The sequence below is a fragment of the Lygodium microphyllum genome, chromosome 13 (assembly GCF_053477565.2).
Source record: "Lygodium microphyllum isolate KBCC chromosome 13, Lygodium_microphyllum_v1.1.10, whole genome shotgun sequence".
Lineage (NCBI taxonomy): Eukaryota > Viridiplantae > Streptophyta > Polypodiopsida > Schizaeales > Lygodiaceae > Lygodium > Lygodium microphyllum.
The window spans coordinates 21695001-21718284 of NC_141147.1; the positions used below are offsets into that span (position 1 = coordinate 21695001).

The window sequence follows — 23284 nt, forward strand, 5'->3', positions numbered from 1 at the left end:
GACAGTTGTAAGGGGAAAGATAAAGCAAGGATATAAAATATTTTAATTTCAAAGGCATCTATCCTCATAATTTGTTTGCTTTCTGGAAAAAAATTAGATCTTGTTTGTCAAGTCATGAAAGGGGGGATTTAGAACATGTTTGTCAAGTCATGAAAGGGGGTAGGGGAGTGCAACTTTATTGCTCATAGTGCTTATAGGAGAACATTCCGAATATACATGCTATCTTTGCTCTTTGAAACTAAGTCAATTCAAGTACATGATAAACAAGAGATGCAAATCAATGATTATAGATTGGTTATGGTCATTCCTAGCTCATTAGGTAGCACTATCTTAAAAAGATAAATTGAATATAGAGAGAGAAATACGTTAATCATGGTAATTGAGGAGACGAGTCAATTATGTATATTGTAGCCCAATACTCTATGGTGCTTTGATGGACAAATAGAGACTACAACATGATGAAGTCCCACTCAAATAAGAGTCAGTATTCTTATTTTACATGTAAAAAGGAAGATTACAACTTCAATTCTTGTTCCACCAATAAATATTGCTATCATTCTAAGAATGGTAGAAAATAGCTTCTTGGAACTTTGTGTTTTACAAACAACTTCTTGTCAAATAATTCCACTTTGGAGTATGTTTAGCTCATGTGTGAGCGATAGTGTGACACCCTCCTTTGCTTTGGTTTTAAAATATTTGTAGAAACATGTAAACATCACACCTAAACTTTGATTCTTCATGCTACAATGACATTGAGGCAAATCTACCCAACTTGGGTTTGCTACCAAATCATTCTAAAAGTGTTACAGTAAACATAACCTCACAAATATTTGTGTCATTTGTTTATTGAGAATGTGAACATCATGATGCGCATAATGTTTGAAGTTTGTTGATTTATCACAATAAACGTGATCTCTTGCCATATTTCTTCATGTTCTTATGGTCAAAAGGTATCATTAATCATTATGACTTCTATTCCATTGTTGGTGTTTGTGTGTGTCTCAACATTGACAATGAGAATATCTCGATAGAATTGATTTCATTAAACTTTTCTCAATGGACTCATGTGCATTGAAAATCATATATCCATACACTTTATTAGCTTCCCAAACATGCATAGACATGAGATATTAGACTTCTACAAAGGGACAAACATATGTTGTACAAGTATATCTTCCCTTCATGTGTGTGTCAAAAAAGAAAAAACTCATGCAAAAACACACACGCATGTGTGCATGCATACACCATACCTCGTGCATGCGTGCAACATGCGCACACACACAAAGAATTAACTAAGCTCAAAATTTAATATGAGAAATGTAAAACATTATTTCTCTTGATCTTAATTATAATATCAATCAAAGTTCACATTTTTCAAACAAACTTTCCACCTAATGTTACCATAACACACCAAAATGCTCACAATGGATGAGCTTATCTTAAAAAGCCTATTAACACTCAAATGCATCTGTATTAGAGAAAAATGTTATTTATAGCTCTCATTGGAGACAATCAAAATCTATTCAAGGCCTTACAAGAAGGAGGAGGGCAATATCAATTAAGGAATACCACTTAATTTTTATCACATGATATTGCTACAATATGACACACACCAAAAGGGCCAACAAATTAAGATGGCTTTTTAAGAATTGTTTGTTTTGATAGCATAGAAATGTTATGGTCTAATGTCACATGCTCGTAATCAATATTTTATTGGCCCATTTTTTGCCCTTTTTTCAAATTAGCGAGTTTTTTCCCTTTCTTCTTTTGATAGTTTAAGTTGTTCAATCATAGTGTCTAAGGACATTTATGGGTCCTCCTCAAGGAAGTTATTCTCAATGTTCACATAAGTTTTAAACTAGTAGGAAAAAAATGCCAAGTTCTAGCTGCATATAAAGCTATTCTACTTGAGGTGGCTAATCATTGTAGCATTGAACAATTTGCAAAATTGTTTACTCTTTACACAAAATACTACCTTACATTCGTAGATATCTATCTATTTGAGAGCATACAACAAAGAAAGTTTTCCTACCCTTAGGGTAAAGGGGCTAATAAAGTGACACCCCCAAAAGGAAAATGCACCATGCTCCTATTGAGTGACAATTCTGCAAAGAAGATGCGACTTTTTTAGCTACTTGATATTATGATATCAAATTTTTTAATTTATGGACGAGTTTAATGTGAGTCAAACAATCGAGCCATGTAAATTTATTTATATTTCAAAATGTTTAAAACCTTAAAGCAATGCATCCTTGAGTGTCACTCCATTGGCCCCTCACTATCACTATTTTATAACTAGGGCTACTTGATAAAAATATCAAAATGCCCCATTTTTTTTTCTTTGAGCTCCATATGATAGAAATAGTTTAACTATTAAAAAATCTTTATGGAACTCACTTGGGGAAAAAAGTTATAATGGAGGATTGGTAGATGACAATTTATTGGGCACTTTACCCTATGCATTGATAGAAAGCCTAGCAGCAGTTACCTAGGTATACAACCTTTTAGTTTGACATACAAAGTTGATCCCCTTAGCTAATAGTAGGTTGCCAATGTAGAATTGTGTGTGCATGCACATGCATGAGCTTGTCTCTATGTATGCATGTACATCCATAGGGTGCATGTTTACTAGTGGATTTATAACCTTGTACTTTTGTAAGCTAGTATTGATTGTCAACATACGTACTTTCCTTTATCGATCTGCATCCCATGTGAGTTGTGATGTAGAAGGGAAAGGAATAAAGTTGGTGTAAAGGTTGGTCCTTTTCAATGTGTATATGGAGCATACAACTTCCCAACAAATGGACCTCAAATCGAAGATCAAATGATTATCTTTGCGAATTTTTGGTTCTAGGAGTAATGTAGTTGATGGCATTGTTTTAGTGTGGTTATGTTATTATGTTAAGTGGTCATTTATTGCTATCCAAATTCTTCAAAGGCATCACCATTTCCTACATAATTTGATAGCTTCGTTGTTTTTATCTATCATGCTTTTATAAATTGGCTTTGGTAAGATAACCATAAGTAAGAATAGCACTATTACTATCAAGTAGTTGGTAAGATAACCATAAGTAAGAATAGCAGCTGTAATTAAGATCTTGGGTTTGCATGCTTTATAAGAGACATATCCTCGTTACAAGTTTAATCTAGGCTAATGAAGCATCTTAAAAAACAACTAGGTTTAGTTTACTTTCAAGCCAATTCAATGATTAATACAAATGCATAAATATTTTTTAAAAGAAAGAAAAGAATGCATGCATATGTGTGTGTGCATGTTGGGTTACACAAATTGGCTTCCAATTTGTAGTTTAACTCACTATATATATTTTCATTTTTAAGGGGCAACTTGGTATGAGTGACTTGTAATTCATATTTTTTGAATGGCTTTAGGAGCAAAGAATCTCAATACACTAGATCAAATAATAAATTGTTATATAATTAACTAGTTATTTTATTTAATGCACAACCTATCAAGTTTCATTATGTGGCAAATAATTACTTTAAGCAAAGGCATGTTAAAGCACTTGATTAGATAGGAACTCGCTATATGAGCGACACATGCGTCCTTGAGCGATTTGTCTATTTATTAAGCAATGTTATTAGGGTAGATGAATGTTATGATAGTGAATTTTATTGCTATAGAAATAATGTTATTTATTACTTTTTTTTCCACATTTTGACCCATCTATTCGTTGTATAATAGCGACTTGCTACATGTTGCCCACACATGTAACTCAGGTTGCATTATGCCCTAATAGATGGTAGGGAATTCTAATGTTTCGTGTTTTTGGTGAGTAGATTATTAAAAGGAGTTATGCAAATACAACTATTTTGGTATTTATAAATGGAGCAAATTATTTGTGAAATTACTACTTATTATTATGACTTTGTATTATCACCTAAGGATAGTGCATTATTTTTATAAAGTTAGATTTTAGAAATTTATTAGAACAAGCATACTGTTCATGCAAGGAAAGCAAAAATTCTAAAAGGATGTTTTTAATTATTAACAAAAATATAATAAATAAAAATCCATAAATACATGCATGAGGGGGGCACTCACTCTTACATGGGGAAGATTGCACTCATTCTCTTGTCATGCATGCTTGTCTCAATTTCTCTTTGCTCTATTTTTGTTCTCTCAAATTTTGATTGATTACCTACAATTGTATAGTGAAGGGTTTGATGACAATCACTATAAGTTGCTTGATGTATTGTTGTGTGAACAAGAGTATGTCCCAAACAGCATGGTAAATTTGTTGCATTGTTGTGCTTTAGATAGATGTAACAATGCATGGTAGCTATTATATCGATTGGATGATTGGAAAAAAAAGGGGATTTTCTTGATTGCAACCTCAAATTTGTAGCAAATTTATTTGTGTTGAACTTTGTATGTCATGTGGAATAAGTAAAAGTAACTCCAAGCTTGGTCACAATCTGCTCTTCTCATGCTTCTCTTATGTTGAACCATTGCATCTAATTAATCTCCTTTAAACTGGCCAATCTTGAGTCGTAAAGTACTTCTCTCTCATGGCTTGCCATGTAATCAGTCAAGGAACATATTTCTTTTGGTTGATATCAGATGGATGTCATGCATTATACCTAACTTGTGGGCATCAATCATGTGATGAAAGCTAAGGAAGAAAGTAGTTTAAAAGATAAGACCATAAAGTCACATAAATATGTATCTTGTGTTGTTCATCTTTGTCTTTATGTCATTATCACTTTAGTTAGTCAAGTCTTACCACTTCAACAATTGTGCTCATATTAAAATGCAATTGTGAGGTGCCAACAATCGATTGTTCTAAACATGCTATCCTAGTTCACATCTATTGAAAGGCAGGGTTGTGTAGACATTACTCTCAATTTGATATATAATAAGCTTCACTTATGCCACTTGCAATCAACGAGGTGGACATATAGATTTGTGTAGAATTCTCTTCTTTTCTCAATTAATGTAGATTGAGAATATTTGGACTATGAATGGCACCATGCTTCATGCACCTTAAATTGTTATAAGTGGAGTTATGGTGTAATAGGATAGTTGTGCTAGTAAAAGGCAAGTCACCAAAACTAATAACCCCTAGTGTAGTCTAATCAATCAACACATGTCAATTATGGATCAAAAGTTCCTCTATAATTGGCTAAGCAACATTTGGCTATAGCCTACGGAGCTCACTTTGTGAAGCGAATGGAAAAATGATAGATGTAATTGTGGTTTAAAAAGTCAAGGCATTGTGAACTATGCTACCCTCCATGACATTATAACTATCAATGATGGTCATATTACTAGCACAACTATAACCTAGGGTAAAAGGGTGTATTTACTATAACCCACTCTTTTATCTAGATTCATATTAAGGTAGATTCTAATGATTATGGAGATTCCATTATTCACATGGCAAGCATGCAATAGGAAACAATAGTGTAGGAAGAAACAACTATTAGGAAAAAGGTAGGATGTAGTTGACTTTACAATTGCAGGATTTGTTAACTTTGCATGGATGGACAAGAATGTTGCATGACTTGGATTTGCGCTTTTGCTATCTACTAGATTCCATGTAAGCCATTTGAGTCATGAAATGTGATAATTAGCTTGTCACTCTACTTATCAACAAAAGGCCTTGGTAGTGTTTGATGAGTTAAATATTTTGTTGAACACAAATCATATTGTGTATCTTGACACATTGAAGTACAACTCTTTTGTTGGCTGATTTGCTGCTGATAAAAAATGGCAGAGCTTGAACAAATAGCAAAGTTCAATGGAGAAGGCTTCCGTGCATGGAAGGAAAAGACCATGTACCACCTCATGAGGAAAGACCTCTGGGATCGCTTTGAAGATGATGAAAATGATGCAGATGGTGGGAAAGAAGATTCAGAAAGCAGGATCCTTGTAATAGCTCCACCCAAAACCAAATAACGGAAGAAGATGAATAACAAGGCACTAGGCATCATTGCCTAGGGACTAAGTAATGACGCGCTATACCAAATCTTTGGCATCAAATATGCTAGAACTACTTGGGAGGAACTTGAAAAGATATTGGTACCCAAGCAAATAATTCAAAGGTAAAATTACTCATGCAGTTTTATAAACTGGATATAAAAGATAGTACTTCTATGACCATACACATTAACAAGTTCAAGAGCTTAAAAACCCAGCTTGCAACTCTTAAGAAGAATATTGATGAAGATGAAGCAATAGTTGTACTGCTTACAAGTGTAAATAAGAATCCATATGAGAATCTTGTATCCACCCTAAGTAATGTTCCAAGTCTCTCACTTAAAGATATTGAGCATTCACTACTTAATGGAGAAAGCAAAGTTAAAAGCAAGGATGCAAAGGAACACACCACCAACAACAATCTCTTGTACACCAAGGGCACTTATGGAGCAAGAGGCCGTGGTCAAGGACTCAACACCAACAACAACAAGGATCGAATTATATGTCATTACTATGGCAAGACTGGCCATATAGCCTGTGGATGTTTCCATAAGAAAAGAGCACAACAGATGCAAAATGATCACCACCAGAACTAGTTCATGAAGAAGAAGAAGAAGCTTCCACTACCATCAACAACTCTAATAAATTGTTCTAAAGAATTTTCATCGTATCTTTCATATGTTTTTCCCATAGTGGATCTCTATTTTTCCCTTAGTGGATTTGCTTTGTAAAAACCCTTGCCAAAGATGTAAAGTTTCAAGCTTTAAGTTGACTAGGCTACCTATGAGATAGTTTCCTAGGCCATGTCACCATGTAGGGGGGCAAAAGCCAGCAAGTGTAGGGACTCATCATATGAGGGGGGGTGTTGAGAAATAGACAAATGATGTATGCTCTAGGAAGAGATGTCCTGAATCCCATATGCACAGTGAGGAGAGTGGAACAACCCAACTTCTATAAAGCATTGTACTTGACTATCACTTTCATAATGATGAATACAATATCATGATGCTTTCCTCTTTTAGTTAGTGTCATTGTCAGTCCAATACACAAGATTGTCTTTATGAGTCCAAGCCTCCAACTTGGAACCCAATTCACTTGTGTAATAGTTGTCTACTCATTGTCCATGTCAAGATGATTTTAATCTTCATCTTCCAACCTCCATAGCTCCTGCCATGCTCTAGATCCGACATTTTAGAAATTTTTGAGGGTGGTAAAAGTATTGATCCCTTTACTTTAGGTTACCCTTACATGTGAATGGCACTACATATGAAATTATGCTTCTAGTTTCTAATGACTATTTATAGAATTTTTAAAAAAGCCCAATCCCCATGGTGAGTTTGAAAAGGAAAACAAAAAAAACCTTGTTACTTTGTTTCCCTTCATGCTGGGTGAGTTTGAGAAAGAATCTTGCAAAAAATAGGTGACTCTGTTCCTTTGGCAAAGCTTTCTAAGTAGCAAAAGTTAACTTGATAGTTTCACCAACAATGTGTAGGTTGATTGGTAAAATGGTTGTGCAAGTTTGATAAAGTCTTGAGTTCAAGCTCGATGGATAACTCAAGACTTGTCAACGTGTTGGGGCATTGTGTGGTACCTTTAATCATATGAAAAAACGTCACAAAAAATGTCAACTAGATAGTTTTCCTCTCATCCTCACATTAGTGACTTATGGATTTTCTATATATCTCCCTGTTTTCCCATCATTATGACACTAGTCACCGCACAATAGGATGTAATAGTTTGCAAAGGTGATTTCAAACTAGCATTTCACAAAAAAAGTTAGTGATAGCAAATGCAAACACATTTACCTCAAGATTTTGGAGGAATTTTTAAATCAAATCACGTTTGCTATTTTTGTAACTAAGAATTTCCTAAAGTTCAAGGTTTCAAACTAACTTTTGTAACTAAGGATGTCTTAGAGTCCAAGGTTTCAAACTAACTTCTTTCAATTTTGAAGGCATTTCGAATTTTGGCATTTCGTTTACATTAAACCTTAGTTTTTGTGAACATTGGTTCTAGATTTCTCAAGGCATATTTGAAATTAAGTTGCATTTAGAGGATTTTCACATGTATGATGAGTTTAAATGGTGAACTAATGCCTATGACTACGTCTGCATGTTCCCCCATAAAATTTGATCCAATTTGTCGGCTTGCTTTTGTCACCAAAGGTAGTCTAAGGAAAAATCATGAGATAAGAGAACTAACAGTCAATAGTGAGTAGTTCAATAGACACAAGTAGGCAGACTTTGCCTCTTTTGGTCAAGTTATAAACCATGGGCTTAATTTCAATAAAGAGGGAAAGTGATGTCGACCACATACATATGGAGCAAATGTTGCTCATTAAATGTGCCTTGTGTTATTAGTTATGGAGAACTTGTGTGTGAAAACTTGCTTGGGTGGATGGGACCGAATGCCTAGAGGGGTAGGGATCTGTGGTTGAGTTACAAACCATGGGCTTACTTCTGATAAAGAGGGAAAGTGACATTGGCCACATATGTGTGGAGCAACTGTTGCTTGTTAAAAGCTAACCACACCTTGTGTGAAGGAATCTATGGTTGAGTTACAAACCATGGGCTTAGTTGTGATAAAGAGGGAAAGTGATGTTGACCACGTACGCGTGGAGCAAACATTGCTTGTTAAAAGCCAACCATGCCTTATGTGAAATGCTTGTTATTAGTAACGGAGAACTCACATGTGAAAGTGCGTTTGGATGGCTGATGCTTGGGTGTAAGGGGACTGGGTTCCTACTATAGGAGCAGTGATGGATGGTCGAGTTACAAACCATGGGTTTAATTCTGATAACGAAGGAAGGTGATGTGGACCACATAAGTGTGGAGCAAACATTGCTCGTTAAATGCTAACTACGCCTTGTGCGAAAGGCTTGTTAGTAGTAATGGAGAACTCGTGTGTGAAGCCCCGCTTGGGGGGCTGATGCTTGGGTGAAGGGGACCCGGTGCCTGCAGGGGCAGGGATCCAACAGCAAAACACCAAAGCCGAATCCAGTCCTCCTGCAGGCTAATTTTACATCATCAAGGCCCTCCCCTTTTTGGGAGAGGTTTATTCTCTCTCTCTCTCTCTCTCTCTCTCTCTCGCGCTGCCTTTCTGGTGCCTGCCTTCCTGCTTGCCTTCCTCCCTCCCTCCTTCTCGATCTTCTCGCTCCTTCCTCCATCCCCGTTCCCTTCTCCTTACAATCCCCAAGCCTCCTCCGCCATGCCTTCTTCCCCTCCCCCGCCACCATGCTTGCCGTAGCCAGCCACCGGCCCCCTCCCCGATCCACACCTTCCCTTCCTTCCCTCTCACCGACAATAGAGATTCTTCCTTGCTCCCCTCCGTCCAGCCACATGAACCATGTCCTCAGGCGGCCTCAGGAGGAGGCAACAACATCAACAACTCCTCCACGAAGAAGCTCTTGCTGACGCTGATTCTTTGAGCGCGCCCCTGCTTTCCTTCATCACAGTAAGTTGCCATCGCTCTTTGTTATCTTCTCTGTTATCTAAATTCAAAAATTAGCTGTTTATGTGTAGGTTTTCTTTACGTGTTTGCCTGGCGGGGTCAAGGCTTCACCCTATGGCCGAACATTTCAGTCGTTGTGGTAGTCGGTGTTCAGCAAGTCTCATACCTTTTCTCGAATGACGCAGCCTGTTTTGGTTGATGCATTTGGATTGGTCGCATTTAGCATGCCACTGCGAGAATCAGGGGCAAATCCCGTGTGCGTAGAGTGTATCTTTCACTACATTGAAGGCTTAACGCAATGCCTGGCATGTGCGGTTGATCCTTTGAAAGGAGGCATTTGAGTGACAGCAGGTCCGAAGCAGCATGTTGGAGATTTTGAAAATACTTCATAAAGGAAAGAAACGCTGAGACCGACCAACGTTCCTGCAATCCGTGCTAGTGGGCCAACCTGTAGAAGTATTAGATTCTTGTGTACGGCCTGGCTTGGCAGCATGCTGCATCCTTTGGAGAAGGCTTTGAAGACGATCTCTAGAGTTGCATTCAATACTGGTTTAGCAGGAAAATGCTTCATCAAGTTTCACATTCCCTGCCACGGGCATACTGTTTCAGTTTGAATTTAGCACGGTCAATTTTGAAGATTGTCACAACGCAGATGTTGACAAACAATCTACAATGACCTTGAGAATGTGTAGTTGACATGGATGGATCTAGTGTGGAAAAAAGTAATTTCAATAAGCAAGTTATTGTCCAGATAATTGTTCCAACAATAGGTAGCGACAATGCACATATGAGAATGTTACAAAAGCAAAGGGGCTGAATGTAGGTGTGCGAAAAACAAGAGAAGAGAAAAGTGGTTGATTGTAGCCTTGTTGTTGGGCTCATTACTAAATGTATGTGTGTGGAAAACAAGAGAAGAGGAAAGTGGTTGATTGTAGCCTTGTAGTCGGACTCATTACAATGAGATCATGAGCTTTAAGTTATGCCTATTGCTTTGGGTGGCCACTAGGGACACCTATCATGGTCTTGACATTGGTCTAATCTTATGCATTACTTAGCTTGATCATGGGTCATTTTGAGTTTTCTTGAAAGGTTCTTGTCTAGGCTGCTTGATTGAAGAGGTCTGGCAAAGAGACTTTGTGCCACTTTAGTTGATCTAGATATTAGAGAGCTATGGGCTGGCTTATAACTTTGTGATTCATGGCAATGGGGGAAAGATGAGGGATCACAACTTGTAGGGATGATAATGTTTTTGTATAGTTTTGACCCTTTGATTTGTTGGGATTTGTGGTTTTTAAAGTGCTACCTATTAGAGAGCTTTTAAGATTTCTTATAACTCAGAGATGCATGTGTAAGCCATAATATTGCCAGGGAATTGTGGAGCAATGGAAGCAAAGAGACACTACTGTAATAGATTGCAGAATACAATGAACAATAAGGAACATTGTAAGAACACAAGAGCTTAAAGAGAATATGCTCAGGAAATGGAATCCATATATCAAAGCTAGAAGTTAGTATAAAGGTATGGGCAGTGAGTCAACGGCAAATCTCCCTCTCTTTAGATTGAAGCAGTTGTGTTGAAGGATGAGTATTTGAGTGACTAATAGTGGAGGGGGAAGCTATTGGTTGAAAAGGAATGCCAAAATTTTTGAATTTGCTAGCTCTAGAGGGGCCCAAGAATATGGGTCGGTTAGCCACAAAAAAGCAAGTGAAATGTAGTGCTGTTTTGGCCTCTTTTTAGTCCGATTTTCAAATTTTCCTCTTTTCTTAGCCTTAAACAACTTTTATTCGGCTTCTCCCCACTCTTTAGGAAGCTTGAATCTTTTTCACGCAACAAAATATTGGCTGTAGCAGTAGTCTCTATGAGCTAAGATATACTAGACACGGTGGATTTAATGCAAAAATCCTTGATTCCTTTGGGCAGCCCGCAAACATATTTTTCCACTTGCTCATGAAGGGGTACCGGGCAATAAGAAGCAATAGGCAATAGTACATCCCAAAATTTCTTATTATATTACTTCAAATTCTTACATTCCTTAGCATCCAACTTATTCCAAGTTGTCATGATGTCCACCTCAAAAGTATTTGCTAATCAATTTGATGCAAATATTTGCTTGAATTCCCACGTCGATGGTGCTCTACCTTATATCAAAAGAGTGGACCACCATTATAATGCATTTCCTCATAAAAAAGTGACCGCCTTTTGAATCTTTGAGGACTTGGTGAAGTTCCCTCCTTGAATAGGCTACATCAAATTGTTAAATGAAAGTCAAAGCTTTTAGCCTATCTTGTGTTAGATTACGGGAGATAGATTTCTTCAGACTGATGGAAGCACGAGAGTTCTTCACCTCCCAGCCACGCCTAAATAAGTGCTGGCTCTCCATCTTATCTCTTTGCCAGCTGTCAACTTGCTGGAGTCCTACTATTCCTGGACTCCCTTACTCTCTAGGCTCCCCTTGACCCCGTTCGGGCGCCCAAGAGCCCGGACGGTCATTCTCGTGCATGTTCCCCTAAATTTACCTTAATGTAACATTAAATATCCCTTTTAATGTCACATTCCACACTTATGACATTAATGTAACATTAAGTATTACTTTTAATGTCACATTAATGTCACATTTCCTTCCCCTTAAGAATCGGTTTCGTCCTCGAAAACGATATTTGGAAGGTCTAACTGTAAATCGGGAAACCTTTTCTTTAAAGTACTTACTCGCTCCCATGTTGAGCTTTCCTCTGAACAATCTTTCCACTTAACCAAACATTCTTGATAAATAGTATTCCTCGTTCGTCTATTACGAACATTTAATATTTTTTCTGGTTCATGTGGATTAGATTGGTCATAGAATAACTCCTCAATATCATCATTTAAGATTAGATTATCCAAATCACCCAGCTTCTTCCTTAGTTTGCTTACATGAAAAACTGGATGTATTTTACTACCAGCAGGTAGTTGGAGCTTGTAAGCCAATTCTCCCACCCTTTTAAGTATTATGAAAGGACCACAATACCTTGGTGAAAGCTTTGGACAATGTCCCTTTTTCATAGTTTTAGTTTGTTCAGGCACCTTAAGATAGACCAATTCTCCTTCTTCAAAGGAGATGTCTCTTCGGTGAGGATCTGCATATGCTCTAGCTCGACTTTGAGCCTTTTTAATATTTTCTTGAGCAAATTTTAACATATTATTCATATCCTCCAAAAAGTCTTTAGCTGCTTGAACCTTTTCCTTATGCAGTCCTACTGCAAAAGGAGCTCTGGGCTGAAACCCATACATCAACATAAATGGACTATATCCAGTGGAAGAGTGTTTGGCACTGTTATATGCAAACTCTGCTATCGGTAAATACTCTTCCCAATTAGTTTGCCTTTTGCTTACATATGCCCTAAGCATATCTTCAAGAATTTGGTTAACCCTTTCAGTTTGCCCATCTGTTTGCGGATGATCCGCCGTACTCATGCTAAGTTTAGTATCCAATTTTCTAAATACCGCACGCCAAAAATGGCTATCAAATTTTCTATCCCGATCAGAAACTATATTTGCCGGAAGGCCATACAATCGGTATATGTTCTCTACGAACAACCTAGCCAATTCTGGTGTTTTAACATCAGTTGAAGTTGGAATAAACCTAGCCATTTTGGTTAACCTATCCACAATTACCCACACAGAGTCGTGCCCCCTCTGTGTTCTAGGTAAAGCAACAATAAAATCCATGGAGATACTCTCCCATTTTCCCGAAGGAATTTCTAATGGATGGAGAAGTCCTCCCATTTTTAATTTTTCAGCTTTATTAACCTGGCATTTATTACATTTGACCACATAGTCAAGGACGTCCTTATTCATTCCAGGCCAATAGAACTGCCTTTTAATAAGACTATAAGTCTTATTAACTCCTAGATGTCCCGCACTAGGGGTATCATGACACTCAAAGAGTATCTGGCGCCTTATTTCTATATCTTTCGGGACACATACCCTACCCTTGTAGAGTAAATAACCATTATCAATGGTAAAATTCTTCCACTTGAATCTAGTTTGAGCAACCCCTGATGCTCCATTTCCTAGTTGAACATCTTCAGATATTCCTTCCTTAGTAGAAGCACTTTCATTTGGATCCCCATTTTTTATTGCTTCCCATATGTTGGAATATGCCGGATCAACCTGGCATTTCCCTTTTAAAGATTCAAGCAAGCTGGAAGTGAACTGAGTAAAACTCAATTCATTAATGATGGGCATTCTGCTGAGTGCATCAGCTACTATATTATACTTTCCTTTTCTATATCTTATTTCATAGTCGAACTCTTGGAGGAGTTCGGCCCATCTGGCTTTACGCCCATGTAAATCTGGTTGATCATTAAGCCACTTAATGCTTTCATGATCCGATAAAATCAAAAGTTTGGCACCATACAAATAATGCCTCCATTTCTTCATTGCATGTACTATTGCATACAGCTCCCTCTCATAAACAGAATAATTCTGTTTTGCACGATCTAATTTCTTGCTTTCAAAAGCAACTGGTCGACCTTCTTGTAATAAGACCGCGCCTATTGCCTTGTCACTGGCATCAGCTTCAACCACAAATGGTTTATTGGGATCCACTATTAATAATACTGGAGCTGTAGCAATAGCTACCTTAAGTTTTTGAAAACTTTCATTTTGGTCTGTTCCCCAATTAAAACTTTTCCCTTTCCCTTTAAGTTGGTCTGTCATTGGAATAGCTGTTTTGGCATAATCTCGAATGAATCTACGATAAAATCCAGATAAACCTAGGAAGATCTGCAGCTCTTCCAGGTTCCGTGGAGATGGCCATTCAATAATTGCAGCTCTTCCAGGTTCCGTGGAGGTGGCCATTCAATAATTGCCCTTACTTTTTCTGGATCCATGTTGATTGCCTCTTTCGAGATTATATGCCCTAAATATTTGACCTCTTGTGCAAAGAATTTACATTTAGTTTTCTTTGCATAAAGGGAACGTGTTCTTAACAGTTGGAATACTAATAATAAGTGTTCCAAATGTTCTTCTCTTGATTTACTAAAGATCAAGATATCATCCAAAAAGACTACTACAAAATGTCCTAGATAGGGCGGTAAAACACTATTCATCAGCTTCATAAAGGTAGCTGGTGCATTAGTGAGTCCAAAAGGCATCACCAAAAAATCATAATGCCCGTATCTAGTACGAAATGCCGTTTTGGAAATATCTTGTGCCTTAATTCTTATTTGGTGATAACCTGATCTTAAGTCTATCTTTGTGAAGAATTTTGCCCCTTGCAATTGATCAAAAAGATCTTCCATTCTGGGCATAGGAAATTTATTCTTCACCGTTATTTTATTAAGTGCTCTATAGTCAACACAAAGTCGCATAGAACCATCTTTTTTCTTTACCAATAAAATTGGTGAAGCCCAAGGTGAATTACTGGGTTGAATAAACCCTTTATCCAGGTAATCCTTAATTTGTCTTTCAACTTCTTGATGCTGTGTTTCACTTAACCTATATGGTGGTTTTGAAATTGGGTGTGTATCCTTATTTATATCAATTGGATGATTTATTTCACCCCTATTTGGTGGAAGGCCACTAGGTAAATCAGAAGGAAACACATCTTTAAAATCATCTAACAAACGATTCAATTCATTATTAACATTCAATTCGCAAACATAGGAAAATTGTTGCTTTATATTACAGAAAGTAAAAGTACTCTGTACAGGAAGAGACCATAGCATATATACCTCACAAACTTCCTTCTTTATCAGCTTCTGAACTTCAGTAGAACACAGCAAAGGATTATCAGATACTTCATGTTCACCTTGAATGACAAAAATCTTACCATCCCTTTCAAATTCCAGTGTATTATGGTGATAGCTACGTTTTAAGGATGGTTCCAATCCCCATAGCCACTCCCTCCCTAGAGCAATGTCATCTCTTTCCATGTTCATTATTTGGAAATCAAGCTTATCTTTATATCCTTGAATCTCGATTTCCAAATTGGATACCATTGTATCCCATATTTTATTGTCTTGGCCTTGCATCATACGCACAACGTATTGATGCTCACTGTTTTGTTGGGGAAGTTTCAATTTTTTGACAAGTGCATAATTTATAAAATTATGTGTGGCAGAGTCATCAATCATGACTCTAACCCGTTTTCCAGCTATCAATCCATGTACTCTAAGTAAATCATGTGGCCCAAAGGTAGGCTGCCACAAAGAAGTTGACATACAACACTTATGTTGTACATCCATGTGCAAGACCTCTAAAGATTTATACTTTTCATGGCCCGTTAATTCTAAGGTCTGCACTACATGGATTTGTTTTTCTTTTCCCTTGCCCTTGTCCTTTTCTTTGTCTTCCCCCTTTTTCTTTTGAGGGCAATTCCAAGCAGCATGGTTAGGGGATAGGCAATTAAAACACAATTTTTGTTTTTTGGCCTTATCAAAGTCATCAGGACTTAGCTTTGGCCTCATATATGGTTTCTTTTCAAAAGGTTGTTTTTTACCTTTGAAAAATGGCATTTTTCTTTTAAATTTGCCCACAAATTTTGAGGTTTCTAATTCCTTAGACTTGGGCTCCATATCAGTGAGACTGGTGAGTGTACCTGGACGCGTACTATCTTCATAAATTAATGCAAATTTAATTGCTTCTTCAAGCGTCTTAGGCAAACTCTGTTTTACTTCCTTTTTACAGGCTTTATCCAGTCTCCTAATGAATCCTCTTGTTTTTTGGAATTCATCAATTCCTTCTAGTTTGAGGATTATCTCACGATATTCCTCCAAATATGTCAGTAGGGGTCGTCCCTTTTGTCTGACATAATCCCAATCTTCCCAATTTCTTTCCATTTCATTTTCAGGAAGAAATTCTTTTAAAAATACGGATTCAAATTGAGCCCAAGTTTCAGGTATTTTATTCGCCTCCTTTAAGGTTCGCCACCACTTATATGCTTTGGGGCCCAAAGTTAAACTGGCCTCCAGTGCTTGGAGATGTGGTGGTGTATTTTTTAATTTATGTAAATCTTCCCATTTTTGGAGGAAATTAAAGATTGTATCTTTATTCCTACCTTTTTCCTCCCCGTAAAATTGAGGTGGTTTCATATCCTTTAAAACCGGATTATCCCTCAATTTATGGTAGGTTTGGGGTTCCTTAGGATCTCGCATAGTCACATCTAAATCTTTCGATGAAGATGGGACATCCGAGATTTCTATTTTATTCTTATCTCTTTCCAACAATAAAGTTAGTTGAGATTTTATTTCAGTAAGTGTTTGAGTTAAAAACTCCATTTGAACCCCTTGAGTTTGCACACGAGCAGAAAGATCATCAAATTGCTCTCTCGTGGCAAAAAATTCTTCCCATTGTTCTTCTTGTATGTCTGGTTCATGGGGATCTGCCATAGGTTGATCCCCGGAACTAGGACTTTCCATTACCCTTTCTTTCCCTTTTTCCGCCATTAATACACTGGAATTGGAAAGCAAAAATAAGAAATTTGCATACAAGATAAAATACTTCCCTGATTTTTTATGGCAGGCTGTGGCTTCAGTTATATATGAAGTTTTCTGCCTGTCTCGCAGCAGTCGCAGTCTTATCCGCCTCAGAAGCAGTCCTATCTGTCAACAGCAATCTGATACTGGCAGCTCCACTTCTGATCTGGTTCGTCCTCGCGAATGCTGGCGACTCCACTCCTGGTCCTCGCGGATGTTGGTGGCTGCTCGCCTGGTCCTAGTTGGTCTTCGTGACCCTGGTCCTTACGTTTTTTTATTATTATTCTTTTCTGTCCGTAACGAGACGGGTCGCCTTGATATGGTGTAATCGTTTCCTGCCCGCAATGAAATGGTCACATTAATGTGACGTGACGTGGCTTCTCCTTTTAATTTTTTCTTCGCGGCCCGTTTTCTTATGTGACGGGGCAGGGCGGAAATACTCCGTCAAATCGCGTGACGGTTTTCTTATGTGACGGGGCAGGGCGGAAGTACTGCACGCGACGGGACAGGGTAAACGACACGCTTTCTCATGCGACGGAACAGAACACTTCTAACTGATGGCCCGCTTCTTGACTGACGGCCTGACAGATTCTTAATGATCAGAAACATAGGCTCTGATACCAATGTTAGATTACGGGAGATAGATTTCTTCAGACTGATGGAAGCACGAGAGTTCTTCACCTCCCAGCTACGCCTAGATAAGTGCTGGCCCTCCATCTTATCTCTTTGCCAGCCGTCAACTTACTGGAGTCCTACTATTCCTGGACTCCCTTACTCTCTAGGCTCCCCTTGACCCGTTCGGGCGCCCAAGAGCCCGGACGGTCATTCTCGTGCATGTTCCCCTAAATTTACCTTAATGTAACATTAAATATCCCTTTTAATGTCACATTCCACACTTATGACATTAATGTAACATTAAGTATTACTTTTAATGTCACATTAATGTCACATCTTGTGTACCATTGAAGGACTCAAACTTCATTGCTTTTCCATCCTCATTATAGTCTTTTACTGCCCTTTTGTATGTCAAGTTGTAAACATTGGCTGCTGCAAAAAGGGTGCATTTACTGAATTTACATCATAACCAGCGCCAAACGAAGCATTTACATGATCAACATTTATTCCTTGAGCCCCATAAGCATTCGGGGATGCAGATGCAGAACTTGGGTTGCTTGGGTAAAAGCCAGGTATCCTAACTAGACTAAACAACAATGGAACCATGAAACCAATCTTCCTTCCGTGGATGGGTGGTAATTCTTTGATTACAACCTAGTTACAATAGTAACATTTATTATAAAACCGAGAAATGTAAATTAACTTATAATCTTGGATAATGGACATCTTGTTGGTCGAAAAATTAACGTCTCTTTTAGTATTTCTTTAACTTAATTTACAACAGAGAAATCTGAAATTTCTCAACCTCTAGTGATCTCAATGCTGTCATCTTCGGAGCAAGGCTATAGAAAGGCTGGGAGATGAGAGATAATGCTGAGGAGAGAAAACTTAGACTTTTTTCATGAAGAACTGAAGAAAATTAGTCATTTACTCTTACTCCTCTATTTCAACAGCCTGTAGATGCTGTCACTTGCTATTGATTGGTCTTCTCTTCCCCCTGGTTGCTCAGAAGGTCCTCCAATGACTGCAAATCAGATCAGTAGCATCTTCTCCCTCTCTCTTGTAGATTGAATGTACTAAAAGTCTCTTTCTAGTCTCTAAATACTGAAAATTAATCTAATAATTATTTCAATGCCCAAAAAAATAATCTAATGGGCTAATAATTAAATTGTCTAGGTAACTTTTATTTCTGAGCGACTTTATGTCATCTTTGACCATTACATTGGTGTTAGGTATCATTAAATATTACTTCTCTAGTGTCACAATTGACACTTATGGCCAAATGAATGATCTAGGCTAACAATTGGTATAAGATACCACAAAGTACTTGTGTGGCATAACCTATAGTAACTTTTGCCTTTGACATCTAGTGATTTTCTCGAGTTTCAAGCTTGTAAATTTACTCTCACCTAGGTCACACCTCACATGTGCAACATTTACTTAAACCATATGATAAAAAATTAATCCACATGTTAAGTGAGGTTTCAAAAATACATGTCCTCATGTCAGTTACATGTTACAACTTTGAGAGATTAGAGAACTCACAATGTTTTTCATATCCATATTTTGCAGCCTTTTCAAGGGCCTCCAGCATTGAAACCAATAATAGAGGATCCACTTGAAGTAGATGAAAAAGAAGAGAGACCTCAACCAGAGAAATTTTTTTCATATGATGAGGAAACAAGCAAGGAACATTTCTAGAAAGATCCTTTTGAAATTTAAAAATTACTCTCGTTTAGATTCTAAATGGATGCTAGAAGAGTATTTTGAAGACAACCCCAAAATACTTGCAGCTTATGAATAAGCTGTAGGACCAAAAATACTTTAATAATCGTCTTGAGGACAAGATAGGTTTCAAGAGGGAGGGATGTAACCAACCTTTTGTATATCAATTGTTACGAAGACCTATTGACTCAACGACTCAAAATAATTTGATGCTCATTTACTTTGAAAGGTGATTTATATTATTTAAGTGTTCCAAAATATGGTTAAATGTTTGTCTTTTTATTCAAGGTTGGCTGATGGCTAGAATGCCCTAGAATTATAATTTGGTCATCATTGATGAGATGCCCAAGATAAATTACAAGTTTAGTCGGGTGATCAGATTGACCAGAAAACCCAGATGACTAAAATTTTTCACGTGGATAGTAACATTGATTGGAAGTTGATATAATGAGTGGTTTCAAAAAGCGAAAGGAGGTGCTCATGATCAAAGAAACAAATCATAAACAGGTGAATCTACATAATTTAGCTCTCCAGAATCTAAATTTGGTGACTCCTAAAATTTAGGAAGTTACTATTTTTGAAGATAACTCAAATGGAAAGATGTCAAAGATAAATTACAAGTTTAGTTGGGTGATCAGATCGACTAAAAAGCCGAGATGACTAAAGCTTTTTCATGTGATGTAGTCCAAGCACTAAAGAAAAAAATCAGCTTGCTGCTCGGAGTATACAGAAATTAGAGTTTCAAATCTCTAATTTTCAGAATTGTAGCAAATCAGCCCTTTATATATGGTTCAAGCATTGGCATTCGTGGTTTGTTTCAATAAATACTTGTATAGGGGGGAGGGGCTAGTTCCCCTCTCAACATGGTATTGAGTGTCTCTCTCTCTCTCTCCCCCCCAACCCCTGCACCTCAATCCCCTTCTCTTTCTATCTTTTGATTTTCATGGTGATAATTGACCTAGTTGGCTAAGTTCAAATTATTGTCATTCTCACATTCTTTTCCGGTTTACATCAGCACCAGACAACTTGATTCTAGTTGTTGCAAGCCACCTAGCGCCTTCATCCAAGCTGTATTTTGCTGTTGCTACTGACGTCATCAGCTTGTTGCCTTGTTTGCTGCCTAGCTGCCTGCATTTTTTGCATTTGCAGCCGCCTTACATCAAATCAATTTTCCTCAGCTGTCGCCCAATCTCTTGCTGTTGCTGCCAATGATCAAATGACATCATCTCTGGGTGGTGGTGGTGTTGCGTTTGCTAGATTCAGCCTCCAAATTGCTACATTTTGGTTTCTAGCTTATTACCCTTCCACATTTAGCTTTGGCTGGTGGTTGTGGATCCCAAGATCTATCTTTGGTGGACATCACTCTCCAATCATCTTGATTGCTTTGCCTTTGACAATCTTGTATACTCATTTGTTTACACTTTTGAATCATTCACTTTAAAGTTATCTTTCTTCTCTATTTGTGGAAACGGAAATGGGAATGGAAACATCAAATTTCCAGTAGGGAAAAATGAAAACGCCATGTTATTAGGGGATGGGGGCGGGGACCTGGCTTAGACTCTAGGTGCTTCGAAGCTAAAACTTAGAATATAAGTTAAAAATCAAGGCTTTCTAATTTCCAAGTTTTAAAAGAGTTCTACAAAAGGCGTAAGCTCAAAGGGGCTTTTGGATGTATACAAGGATTTTGACACATAATTAATATGCTGATTGCAAAGAAAGAACAATTGTAAATAAGTGCAAAACCATACATGAGAGTGGATGTCAACTAATTATCACCTCTTAGTTCCTCTTTCTTCCTCATCCATGTCATAGTCTTCAATTACTATAGACAAATCCTCTTCATTATCATCCTACTCATTAACGAAGAAAGTTGAAACTGATAGAAACCACTTTAAGCTTAATCATTTTAAATGATTAAACATTAAATAGATTTAAGCTTGATTCATGAAATATTTAACATTTAAACATTAAATATTGAATGACTATTTTATGTTACGAGTTTTATGTTAAAGAATGAAAAGGATGATGAGTAATTGATTGCATTGTAGGACTTACAAGAGGCCATTGTAGATGAGGATTTGGATGATCATGCACCGTCCTTTTGCCATGATGCAAGGTGTAGCTCACTTGGTGCTTCAACCTATGATGCTGGGGAGGAGGATCCTCCTCATGATGATATTGATGATGATGATGCTTCTATTGATGCGTCATGAGGTTGTAGTTTGGCCGACGCCCCATACTTCCATGCCTCGGGGCCCTTGTCTATTCTTTTATGCTTGCAACTTTTCTATTTTGTATCCTCTGTTTTGGGGGACTTACAGTGTCCCTCTTTTGAGATTACATACGTAGGTAATAGCTACGTTTTTGGGAGCATACATGATTGCTACTCTATGGTGGTTAATCATAGTTGCATTCCTACTACGTATGGACTAATTCGTTCCATACGTTTCGTACCGTACCGTACGCTACGTATCTGTACCATTTCATACAAAAAACATGCTATTTTTGGCCTATGAAGATTAGACCACACAATATCTTCCAACTCCTAAGCCTTATGTTTATTATCGTAATTTCAAGTCTCTCTCTCTCTCTCTCCAAGAGGAGAGCCCTCAAGGGTGAGAAGATTTATTTGGATGAGGACCTTACCCCAACACAAATGGCGCATTGCAGAGAACTCATGCCCAAGGTATTGGAGGCTCGCAAAGAGGGAAAGTGGGCTGTCTATAGAGATGGACGAGTCATCATCACTGACAAAAGAACTTCATGACGGTATGAGGCCTATGAGACACTTCGGATGTCAATATGGAATTGTAATGGAGCCCTACGCTTGGATGCTGGTTACTTTGAAGGTAGCTTCCGAAACATAGATATAGCAATGTACACAAAAACACACCAAAGCTAGAAAACTAGGAAGCACTAGGGGTTTTGGAGATGTGGCCATACTATACCGGGAAGACCTCAAAGGGATAGTGCAAGTAGTGAAAAGAGATGATGATGCACGATATTTATGGATTAGGATACATGCAGGAAGACCACGGGATATATTCATCGCAATATGCTACTTTCCTCCTGCAAATTCTACCTGTGTCACATGAGATGGATCACCCTTTGATGTACTTCATGAGGATATCATGAGATATGCTAGCATTGGGGACATTTTTTTTTTTAGTAGGAGATTTCAATACACGCACAAGAGATAGACAGAGTGACTTTTATATGCATGATAATGCCATGTTCAAAGAGATCGACATAGATGAAATAGGCCTACGCAAGAGAGCCCATGATAAAGAAGCGAGTACCCATGGAACACACCTATTGATTTTGGGAAGTGCACATAGACTAGCCATCTTTAATGGTTTGCCACAATGGCCAGGATCTGACAATTTGACATGTTGGAATCACAAAGGAGGGGCAAGTACTGTGGACTACTTGATAGGTTCACCAACATTGATACTAGACATCCAAAACTTTAAGATATCTAAGAGACCAATTGGCATAGCAGCAGATCATGCTATTTTGACACTCATGCTCTCTTGCGTACATATGAAATATGAAACACCATGCCTCCCTAAACATCCCAAGTACTACTTTACAGAAGACACCTCACACGTCTACAGTGGTTCTCTGCAGACCAATTTACATACATTGGACTTGAGTAGATCGTTGGAAGAATGTACAAGGGATTTAGTAAAGGCCATACATGGATCAGCCATGTATGCATTCCCACACACCTTGCCGTGATGTAGACCCACACGATCTACTGCTCCCCAAAATAGCTGGTATGATGATGAGTGTGTAGTCACACGAGCTCGCCTACAAAGGGAAGTGGAGCTAGGCACTCATACACATCGCCAAGCAAAGGCGTTCTTCAAACGCCTTGTGTGGAAGGAGAAACGAGACTACTTAGCGAAAGCAGAAGCAGATATATATCAGATATTTTTGGGGCGGGATAACAAAAGCGCATGGAAGATGTTCCATGAAACACAGCCCCCCATACAAACTACATCACTAGATGCGTGGCTTGACTATGGAAGACAGCTGTATAACCTGCCAGGACAGGCACCTATGCAGCCCCCACAAGCTTGTAGACCAACA

The 23284-nt window shown here is 38.0% G+C and overlaps 1 protein-coding gene across 3 annotated transcripts in view; it reads left to right on the top strand.

Moving 5' to 3' along the window:
* Nucleotides 1–8865: 8865 nt before the first annotated feature.
* LOC148026403 (uncharacterized) overlaps nt 8866–23284 on the top strand; it is a 50640-nt gene continuing 36221 nt past the window's right edge. For 2 of the 3 annotated variants that reach the window (XM_087690850.1, XM_087690852.1), the window contains exon 1: nt 8866–9394. In XM_087690850.1, coding sequence (XP_087546976.1) covers nt 9287–9394 — 108 coding nt within the window. In that variant the 5' untranslated portion in view covers nt 8866–9286. The remainder of the gene's footprint in view (nt 9395–23284) is intronic. The other variant, XM_087690851.1, reaches the window with a different exon arrangement.